The 11,851-nt window shown below is 42.7% G+C and overlaps 1 protein-coding gene across 1 annotated transcript in view; it reads right to left on the minus strand.

The window, feature by feature from the left end:
* The window catches only part of FLT3 (fms related receptor tyrosine kinase 3), a 67,892-nt gene extending 63,991 nt beyond the window's left edge, over positions 1-3,901 (minus strand). The window contains exon 1 of the mRNA XM_024230909.3: positions 3,780-3,901. Within this exon, the coding sequence (XP_024086677.3) occupies positions 3,780-3,782 (3 nt within the window). The 5' untranslated portion in view covers positions 3,783-3,901. The remainder of the gene's footprint in view (positions 1-3,779) is intronic.
* Between the last annotated feature and the right edge of the window lie 7,950 nt (positions 3,902-11,851).

Raw genomic sequence — 11,851 nt, forward strand, 5'->3', positions numbered from 1 at the left:
GAAAGGACACAGGAGCAAAACTGAAGTAGCTCCCAATGGCCAAAGCTGGAACAATTTGAGCAACAAAATAAATAATGATTGTATTGGGTTACAACCCAGAGGATAAAATAAATATTCATGGGCCTATACTGATATAAATAAAAAATTGAATAAATAAATAAATAAAATGAAGGGAAAGGGACAGTGCTTTCTTACAAAACATTCCAATTAACATAGAGGGAATGTAGGAAAAAGAAAAGCACCATTAGGCAAATACCACCATAATAATCGTAGGCAAGATCCACTAATGGGTGCTAAAATCAGTAGGTGAAAATTAAAGAAGGAACAGGATATTTGCATCCCCTCCAAGACACTTATTAATTATAAGTGAAGAAAATAGTAACTTTGCAGTGCGGACACCTGGCATGCACCGTCTAAATCTAATGATCAAGGTTCACATCTTCATAATGACACCAAATGACTTCCTGTCACTCTGAATATGATGCTCTGGGAAGGACACACTCCTGGGAAATTCTCGCCAGAAATCCATAATCTCGCTCTTGTTGCCAGGCTGGAGTGCAATGGTATGATTTCAGCTCACCGCAACCTCCGCCTCCCGGGTTCAAGCGATTCTCCTGCCTCAGCCTCTTGAGTAGCTGGGATTACAGGCATGCGCCACCACGCCCAGTTTATTTTGTATTTTTAGCATAGACAGAGTTTGTCCATGTTGGCCAGGCTGGTCTCGAATTCCCGACCTCAGGTGATCTGCCTGCCTGGGCCTCCCAAAATGCTGGGATTACAGGCGTGAGCCACCGCGCCCAGCCCCTGTAAAAAGTTTTTAAAAATTAAAGCTGGGTACAATCCAGATAGACAAATCTGCGGGCTTCAGAGGAGAGAGAATAGCATGACAAATGCACAGTACAGAGGTGGTGGGCTCCACTGCCGGCAGTCCGGGAATAGCTTGAGCCAGGCTGACCAGGAGCCAAGGGATGTTCTTGAAGGCCAGGCCACGTTCTTCACCACCTGGCAGAGCTGAGTCCCACGGAGCCATGAAGGCACTGGAATTTAAGAGACTGTGATATCTAAAACTCACAATGTTAAAAAAATATATACAACTTTGGTAATAACAGTGAAGTTCAGTCTGTTGATCTTCTTATAACAAGTATAGCTAACTAATGAGGACATGAAATCGCTAACACAGTTGTCTGCTTACGTAAGTAAAACAGCTGCACAAGCTGTGAAAAGTCCAGAGAAAGCACGTAAAATGATCCATCACACAAAGTCCACCATTCTTTCCCAAATCCTTGTTACAGAAAACCAACCAACAAACAAACAAATCAACAACTCATTCTCTAGAAGTACAGGGTGGGACATGGCAAATAAAGAAAATGAGCTGGCTTGTGCAGGCCACCTGCCTGAAATATCAGGTCATGATTGTCAAACACATTTGGTCAACTCCAGTGACTTCAGTTCTTCACAAACAGAAAACCTGTCATTAAATCATAGTGGAGACTTTTTGTTTTTATTGTTTTTGTTTTTATTATGTTTTGTTTTGTTTAGACTGTGCCGTAACGGCACAAGATCTGTTCAGGAGGAATGTGACATTAAATGCAGCTTTGACTTTCTGGAGGAAGGGAGGTATAAATGAACCTATCTAGTAAGGAGAGATAATTTTAGAGTTATGGTGGATTGCCTGCCTATGCTCTCTAATCATTGACAGGAAAAAAAAAAAACAGTGCATCTCACTCAGCTGCTGTGAATACTTGGTGCCTTAGTACAGTCATTTCTTAAAAGCAAATTTGAAGAATATGGAATAGTTGGTGATATGGTTTGGATGTGTGTCCCCTCCAAAGCTCATGTTGAAACGCGATTCCCAGCCGGGTGCAGTGAGTGGCTCATGCCTGTAATCCCAGCACTTTGGGAGGCCAAGGTGGGCGGATCACCTGAGGTTAGGAGTTCGAGACCCGACTGGCTAACATGGCAAAACCCCGTCTCTACAAAAAAAAAAATCTATGATATATATCATATATGTATGAGATATATATCAGCCAGTAGCAGTGGCTCATGCCTGTAATCCCAACACTTTGGGAGGCCAAGGCAGGCTGGAGTGCAGTGGCACAATCTTGGCTCACTGCAACCTCTGCCTCCCTGGCTCAGATGATCCTCCGGCCTCAGCCTCACAAGTAGCTGGGGCCACAGGCGCACACCACCATGGCTGGTTAATTTTTTTGTTGTTGTATTTTTGATAGACACAGGGTTTCACCACGTTCCTCAGGCTGGTCTCAAACTCCTGAGCTCAAGCGATCCACCCACCTTGGCCTCCCAAAGTGTTGGGATTACAGGTGTGAGTCACTGTACCTGGCTGATTTCTACTATTTTGAGTTCTCCATCACTTAAGCTTCCCTTGAGTAAATTTACGCAGAGCCAGGCAGTGAAGGATGTGCCTGCTACAGGGAGGCTAGCCCAGCAGCTATCTCTGAGATGAACTGTAGCAGGAAGAGGCCACTTAGGATATCACTGTGATTATGAGGGAGTTAACAAGGGCTTGAATTAGGGAAGTGGCAATGAGACTAGAGAATATGAGATGATTATACGAGAACTCCTAAAGGGAATTGACAACACTTGGTAACTGACCAAATGTGAAAGTAATAGAAAGAAAGTAGTCCAAAATGATGCTGAGCTTTCAAGCTTGGGAACTAGACAGGGGTATAAACAGAAATCAGTTAATACAAGAATAAGAGCAGGCTTGGGGAAATAGAAATGAAATAAAATAAATGATGTAGGTGGATTTTGATGTGCAAATGGAAAATCTACCTATATACTGGGGGCAGCTGGAAGTCAGGGATTCAGGCTTGGAAGAAAAGCCTGGATTCTCTTTAAGGAGAAAAGGAAATACAGTCGGCCCTCTGTAACCATGGGTTCCGCATCCATGGATACAACCAACTACAGATTGAAAATATTCCGAAAAAAATGGGGTTGCATCTGTACTGAACATGTACCGACTTTTTTCCCTTGTCATCATTATTCCCTAAACAATAGGGTATAATAACTATTCACATAGTTGTTTAGGTATTATAAAGCATTTGCATCGTATTAGGTATTATAAGTAATCTAGAGATAATTTTAAAAGTGTACGGGAGGGTCAAGTATGGTGGCCCAGGACTGTAATCCCAGCACTTTGGGACGCTTAGGTGGGAGGATCAGTTGAGCCCAGGGGTTCAAGATCAGCCTGGGCAACAGAGTGGGACCCCATCTTTGCAAAAAATAAAAAAAAATTAGCCAGGTGTGGTGGCGTGTGTCTTTAGTCCCAGCTAGTTGGGAGGTTGAAGTGGGGGGATTGATTGAGCCCGGGAGGGCGAGGCTGCAGTGAGCTATGATCATTCCACTATACTCCAGCCTGGTCAACAGAATGAGACTGTATCAAAAATATATAAAATCTGCATAGGTTACATGCAAATACCAAGCCATTTTATATCAGGGACTTGAGTATCCATGGATTTTGGTATTAGTGAGAGTCTTGGAACCAATCCCCCCTGTACACCAAGGGACGACTCTACTCATTACTTCATGTTAGTTATCCATCAGTGTCCTTCCTAAATCCTCATATGAAGAATACAGTTCTTGAAGGAATGGAGCGCCAGGGAGCTAGAGTATAGATACTCTGTTGGTACCAGACGTGAGGACATAATATACTTAAACACATAAAGAGAAGCCCATTTAGCCACGGTAGGCTTCAATAACTTACAAATTACGTTCTCTAGAGAAAAACAGTTAAAGGTATAATTTTAATGTTACTTTACCATGGGATATGATGATGACTTCCCCACTGATGAATCATTGTTCTTATGATTGATTAAAACACACTTGATCACAGGCAGATCTTGATTTGTAATAGTCCCAAATATGATTGCAGACAAAACAACTGTAAAACAAAATAAAAATGATAATGTTGATACATGCACACCTTAAAAAGAAAACATGCATTTATCTTGCAACCAAACAACAAAACAAAGTGTAATCAGAGGAAATTGGCTACTACGAAAGTATGTAGGAAATTCGATTTTATGCAAGTTTAGTCTAGTTTAAATCAGGAGCAGAGATACTTAGAGCAGGGCTGTCCAATAAAACAGTCTGCAGTGATGGACATGTTCTATGCCTGTGCTGTCTAATATGGTAGCCACTAGCTACATGTGGCTCTTAAGCTTTTGAAATGAGGCTAGTTTGACTGAGGAAATGATTATTTGTATACATGATTTGTGTGTGTGTGTGTGTGTGCACTTTTTATTGTATATAGATTTCTACCTTTTTTTTTTTTTTTTTTTGAGGTGGAGTCTAGCTCTGTCGCCCAGGCTGGAGTGCACTGGCGCGTTCTTGGCTCACTGCAAGCTCTGCCTCCCGGGCTCAAGTAATTCTCCTGCCTCAGCCTCCTAAGTAGCTGGGATTACAGGTGCCCATCACCGTGCTTGGCTAATTTTTTTTTTTTTCTTTTTTTTGTATTTTTAGTAGAGACGGGGTTTCACCACGTTAGCCAGGCTGGTCTTGGACTCCTGACCTCAGGTGATCCGCCCGCCTCTGCCTCCCAAAGTGCTGGCATTACAGGTGTGAGCCACCGTGCCCGGCCTGGTATATTCTTTTTTCTTTATGGGTGCTTATAGAATCTTTTCTTTGAAACCAGAGCACTAAAATTTTCAAAATTATGTGCCATCCTGAGAGTCTATTTTCATCCATTGTGCTGGGTACTCAGTGGACCTTTTCAATCTAGAAATTCATATCCCTCTGTTTGGCGTTTTCTTGAATTATTTCTTTGATTCCTTCTCTCCTCTTCACTTTCTGTTTGCCCATGATTTAGATATTTTCCCCAAATGACTGACAATCTTTGACAGTCTCTTCTCATATAAGAATGAAGCGCTGGGTGTCTGTCCTAAGCTCTATGATGTGGCCTGTGGCCCAATCTCTGTAGGTGTATATTTAGGTCTTTTCTCACCAGCTGGTCCGATTCCCCAGAGAAGATTATCTCTCTTGCCTGCTGCCTGTGTCCTGCGAGCTGGTCTTGGCAAGTTATACTATTGTGGGGTCCTGCAATGAAAAGCAGGCTGCTTCTCAGCTTTCTCAACCCCCAACTATAATTCAGCTTTCATCATCTGCTTCTTCTTTTCAATTTTTGTTTTTTAAGAGACAGGATCTCACTGTGTTGCACACACTGACTTCAAACTCCTGGACTCAAGTGATCCTCCTGCCTTGGCCTCCCAAGTTGCTGGATGATAGATGTGAGCCACTGCACCCAGCCTTATCTGCTTTTAAGCTCTCAAAGTTTTACTTTCTCCTTCTCCACCTCTTTGTCTTTATATGTTTATATCTTTGTTTCTTTGGGGGTATTAGGTATAATTGGCAAATAAAAATTGCAGTGTACATCATATATTCACAGGGTACATCATGTAATTTTGATATATATATAAAAATACGTGTATTTATATATAATGTGTGTATGTATATGTATATATTAAGTATATACACATATATATGGGCTTCTCTTTATGTATTTAAGTATATATGTACATATAAGTATATACACATATACATACACACATTGTGAAATGAATACCCCAATCAAGCTAACTAACCTATCCATCAGCTTGTATACTTATCTTTTTCTTTTTCTTTTTTGGTGATGAGAACATTTAAGATCTACTCTCTCTCTCTCTCTTTTTTTTAATTGAGACGGAGTCTTGATCTGTTGCCGAGGCTGGAGTGCAGTGGCACGATCACTGCTCACTGCAACCTCTGTTTCCAGGATTTGAGTGATTCTCCTGCCTCAGCCTCCCTAGTAGCTGGGATTACGGTTGTGCGCCATCATGCCCAGCTAATTTTTGTGTTTTTAGTAGAGACAGCGTTCACCATGTTGGCCAGGCTAGTCTCAAACTCCTGGCCTCAAGTGATTCAGCTGCCTTGGCCTCCCAAAGTGCTGTGATTACAGTCATGAACCACTGTGCCTGGCCAAGATCTACTCTCTTAACAAATATGCTTATCTCTTTAAAAGCATTTTTTTGGCTGAGCCTGGTGGCTCATGTCTGTAATCCCAGCACTTTGGGAGGCTGAGGTGGGTGGATTGCTTGAGGCCAGGAGTTTGAGACCAGCCTGGGCAACCCAGCAAAATCATGTCTCTAAAAATTTTTTTTTAATTAACTGGGTATAGTGGTGAGATGAGGTGGGAGAGGCTGAGGTGGGAGAGGATCGCTCAGGCATGGGATATTGAGGCTGCAGTGAGATGTGATTGCACCATTGCACTCCAGCCTCTGGGTGACACAGTGAGACCTCATCTCTGGAAAAAAAAAAAAAGGCATTTTTTACTGTCACTTGAGTGGTCTGTAGATAGCGACAGGAGGTAATAGATGTGTTCAGCCATCTTTGTAATCTCATAATCTGAGACAGTCTCAGAAAGTAAGAACTTTTCCTGCTCCACTCTGTAATGTTTTCTCTCATCTTTAAAAAAATAGTAATTTAAAAAATATTTTATAAGTATAATTAACTTATAATAAATTGTGCACATTAAAAGTATACAATTTAGTAAATTCATACATATCTACAAAACCATCACCACAATCAAAATAGTGAAATTAAGGCTGGGCATGGTGCTTACTTACACCTGTATGTAATCCCAGCACTTTGGGAGGCCAAGGTGGGAGGATCACTTCAGACCAGGAGTTAGAGACCAGGCTGAGAGACAAAGTGAAACCCCATCTCTACAAAAATTTCTTTTTAAAACATTAGCCAACTGTGGTGGCACGAGCCTGAAGTCTCAGCTACTTGGGAGGCTGAAGTGGGAGGATAGCTTGAGGCCAGGAGTTTGAAGCTGCAGTGAGCTATGATCACGCCTCTGCACTCCAGCCTGGGCAAAAGAGCCAGATCCTGCCTCTAAAAAAAAAAAAAAAAACAAAAAAAAGAAAACAATTTTTTTTAAAAGATAGTAAAGTTACCTATCACTCCCAAAAGTTTCCTTATGAAGCTCTGATATCATGCCCTGCTACCAACCCCATTCCCCCACACCCAAGCCACCTCTGATCTATTTTCTGTCACTATAGACTAGTTTGAATTTTCTAAAATTTCATACATATGGAATCACACAGTATGACTGTTTTTTTATAGGGTGGGTGGTCTGGCCTCTTTCACTCTGCATTTTTTTGATATTTGTCCATACTGTAGTAGATATCAGTAGATCATTCCTTTTAATTACTGCGTAGTAATCTGTTGTATAGATATATAACACAATTTGTTTTAATCTATTCATCTGTGGACACACATTTGGGCTGTTTCCACTTTTGCTGTTACTAATAAAGCTCCTATTTATATAAAAGTCTTAATATGGATATACACTTTCATTTCTCTTGTGTAAATACTAAGGAATTGAATGCCTAGGTTATATGATCAGTATATTTGCAACTTTTTAAGAAAGTGCCCAATTGTCTTCCAAAGAGGTTAGAGCTTTTATGTTCCCACTCACAGTATATGGAATTCCAGTTGCGTCACATCCTCGCTAACATTTGGTATGATGAGACTTCAAAATTTTGGCCTTTCTAATAAGTGTGTTGTATCTCATTGTGTTCTTATTTATTTTTATTTTTTATTTTTTGAGACAGGGTCTCACTCCGTCACTCAGGTTGGCGTATAGTGGCATCATCACAGCTCACTACAGCCTCGACCTCCTGGGCTCAAGCCATCCCCCCACCTTAGCTTCCCAAGTAGCTGGGACAACCGGTGCGCACCACCATACCTGGCTAATTTCTGTATTTTTGTAATTTTTGTATTTTTTGCCCAGGTTGGTCTCAAACTCCTAGGCTCAAGTCATCTACCTGCCTTGGGCTCCTCAAGTGCTGGGATTACAGGTGTGAGCCACTGTGCTCAGCCCTCATTGTGGTTTTATTTGCATTTTCCTCCTGACTAATGAACACTGAACATCCATTTAGATGATGCTATTACATTCCATAACTTCTTTGGTGGTGTGTCTGTTCACATCTTTTGCCCACATCTAATCTTTTTTAATGTGATTGCTCATTTTAAAAATTATTGAGTATTTTATAATTGACAAAAATATATACTCACGGAGTATAATGTGATGTTTTAATATACGTATACATTGTGGAATGATTAAATCAAGCTAATTAACATACACATCATTGTGGTTTTGATTTGCATTTCCCTGATGATTAGTGATGTTGAACATTTTTTCATATATTTCATATATTTCTTGGACTTGAAATGTTCCCAACACATAGAAATGATAAATATTCAAAGTGATTATTACCTCAAATACTCTGAGTTGGTCATTACACATTCTATGGATGTCAAAAAATATCGTATGTACCCCATAAATATGTAAAGTATTATGTATCAATAAAAAATAGATGCATCACAAGGCCGGGCATGGTGGCTCACATCTGTAATTCCAGCACTTTGGGAGGCCGAGGTGGGCAGATCACTTGAGGTCAGGAGTTCAAGACCAGCCTGGTCAACATGGTGAAACCCTGTCTCTACTAAAAATACAAAAATTAGCCGGGTGAAGTGGCGCATGCCTGTAGTCCCAGCTACTCAGGAGGCTGAGGCAGAAGAATCACTTCAACCCGGGAGGTAGAGGTTGCAGTGAGCAGAGATTACGCCATTGCACTCTAGCCTGGGCAACAGAGTGAGGCTCTGTCTAAAAAAAAAAAATGGATGCATCACTTCATGTATTTATTTTTTCATGTTGAGACATCTAAAACCTACTCTCTTAGCAGTTTTTTTTTTTTTGACACAGAGTCTGACTCTGTCACCCAAGCTGGAGTACAGTGGCACCATCTCGGCTCACTGCAAACTCCACCTCCCAGGTTCCGGTGATCCTCCTGCCTCAGCCTCCCAAGTAGCTGTGATTACAGGCATGCACCACCACACCTGGCTAATTTTTTGTATTTTTAGTAGAAGTGAGGGTCCACCATGTTGGCCAGGCTGGTCTGGAACTCCTGACCTCAAGTGATCTGCCCGCCTCGGCCTCCCGAAGTGCTGGGATTATAGGCATGAGCCACTGCACATGGCCTTTCATAACAATTTTCTCATATACAATGCATTTTTAAAATATGAGCATTTTGACATTTATTTATTCATCCATCCATGCAATTAACAAATATTAAGTACCTACAATGGCCCCAAAAAGAGAAAATATATTACAAAATATAATCAAATGCTGACATTTATTTTATTTCATTTTACACGATACATTTGTAGTAGCCTTCTCCAGAGCGACAAAACCAATAGGATATATATACATATATTTCATATATTTATATATGAAAGGGAATTTTTTAGAGAGAATTGGCTCATGTGATTACAAAGGCAAAATTCCAGGACAAGCTGTCTGCAAGCCAGAAAATGAGAAAACCAGTAACGTGTCTCAGTCCAAGACCAAAAGCCTCAAAACCAAGGAAGCCAACAATGCAACCCCAGTCTGAGGCCAAAGGCCTGAGAGCCCCCAGAAGGCTGCTGGTGCAAGTGTCAGAGTCCAAGAGCCAAAGAACCTGGAGTCTGATGTCCAAAGGCAGGAGGAGAAAAGGTGTTCTGCTCCAGAAGGGAGAGAGAAGGCAGTGTTTGTAGCATGAGTGAGGGCTGTAATCTCAGCACTTTGGGAGGCCAAGGTGGGAGGATTGCTTGAGCCCAGGAATTCGAGACCAGCCTGGGCAACACAGTGAAACTCTGTCTCTACAAAAAATACAAAATTAGCCTGGTGTGGTAGCATGTATCTGTAGTCCCAACTACTCAGGAAACTGAGGCAGGAAGATCACCTCAATCCAGGGAGGTCAAGGCTGCAGTGAGCTGTGATCATGCCACTGCACTTCAGCTTGGATGACAGAGTGAGACCCTGTCTCTGGGTGACAGAGCAAGAGGAAGGAAGGAAGGAAGGAAAGAAGGAAGGAAGGGAGGGAGGGAGGGAGGGAGGGAGGAAGGGAAAAGAGAGAGAGAAAGGAAGGAAGGAAGGAAGGAAAAGAGAGAGGAAGGAAGGGAAAGAAGAAAGAAAGAAAGAAAGAAAGAGAGAGAAAAGAAAGAAAGGAAAGAAAAAGAAAGAGAAAGAAAACAAAAGAAAAGAGAGTTTTATTTGGCTCACAGTTACATAGTGTGTGTGAGAAGCATGATGCTAGCATCTGCTTCTGGTGAGGAACTCAGGAAGCTTCATATATTAGTCCGTTTTCACACTGCTGATAAAAATATACCCAAGACTGGGAAGAAAAAGAGGTTTAATTGGATTTACAGCTCCACATGGCTGGGGAGGTCTCAGAATCATGGCAGGAGGCAAAAGGCACTTCTTACATGGTGGCAGCAAGAGAAAAATGAGGAAGAAGCAAAAGCGGAACCCCCTGATAGACCCATCAGATCTCGTGAGACTTATTCACTATCATGAGCATAGCATGGGAAAGTCTGGCACCCATGATTCAATTACCTCCCCCTGGGTCCTTCCCACAACACGTGGGAATTCTGCGAGATACAATTCAAGTTGAGATTTGGGTGGTGACACAGTCAAATCATATCATTCTGCCCCTGGCCCCTCCAAATCTCATGTCCTCACATTCCAAAATCAATCACGCCTTCCCAACAGTCCCCCGAAGTCTTAACTCATTTCAGCCTTAACCCAAATGTCCACAGTCCAAAGTCTCATCTGAGGCAAGGCAAGTCCCTTCCGCCTATGAGCCTGTAAAATCAAAAGCAATCTAGTTACTTCCTAGATACAATGGGGGTACAGGCATTGGGTAAATACAGCTGTTCCAAATGGGAGAAATTGGCCAAAACAAACGGGTTACAGGGCCTATGCAAGTCTGAAATCCAGCGAAGCAGTCAAATTTTAAAGCTCCAAAATGATCTCTTTTGACTCCAGGTCTCACATCCAGGTCACGCTGATGCAAGAGGTGGATTCCCATGGTCTTGGGAAGCTCCGCCCCTGTGGCTTTGCAGGGTACAGCCTCCCTCCTGGCTGCTTTCATGGGCTGGCGTTGTGTCTGCAGCTTTTCCAGGTACATGATGCAAGCTGTCAATGGATCTACCATTCTGGGGTCTGGAGGGCAGTGGCCCTCTTCTCACAGCTCCAGTACGCAGTGCTTCAGCAGGGACTCTGTGTGGGGGCTCCGACCCCACATTTCCCTTCCGCACTGCCCTAGCGGAGGTTCTCCATGAGGACCCTGCCCTGCAGCAAACTTTCCTCAGGGCATCCAGGCTTTTCCATACATCTTCTGAAATCTAGGCAGAGGTTCCCAAACCTCAATTCTTGACTTCTGTGCACCTGCATGCTCAACACCACGTGGAAGCTGCCAAGGCTTGTAGCTTCCACCCTCTGAAGCCACAGCCTGAGCTGTACATTGGTCCCTTTCAGCCATGGATGGAGCTGCTGGGACACAGGGCACCAAGTCTTTGGCTGCACACAGCATGGGGATCCTGGGCTCAGCCCATGAAACCACTTTTTTCTCCTGGGCCTCTGGGCCTGTGATGGGATGGGCTGCCATGAAGGTCTCCAACATGGCCTGGAGACATTTTCCCCATGGTCTTGGGGATTAACATTAGGCTCCTTGCAACTTATGCAATTCTGCAGCAGCTAGAATTTCTCCCCAGAAAATGGGTTTTTCTTTTCTTTTCTTCTTTTTTTTTTTTTTGAGATGGAGTCTCACTCTGTCGCCCAGGCTGGAGTACAGTGGCACCACTTTGGCTCACCACAACCTCCGCCTCCCAGGTTCAAGCAATTCTCCTGCCTCAGCCTCCCAAATAGCTGGGACTACAGGTGCATGCCACCATGCCCAGATAATTTTTGTATTTTTAGTAGAGACAGGGTTTCACTGTGTTTGCTAGGCTGGTCTCGAACTCCCGA

This window comes from Pongo abelii, chromosome 14 (assembly GCF_028885655.2).
Source record: "Pongo abelii isolate AG06213 chromosome 14, NHGRI_mPonAbe1-v2.0_pri, whole genome shotgun sequence".
In the NCBI taxonomy this organism is placed as follows: domain Eukaryota; kingdom Metazoa; phylum Chordata; class Mammalia; order Primates; family Hominidae; genus Pongo; species Pongo abelii.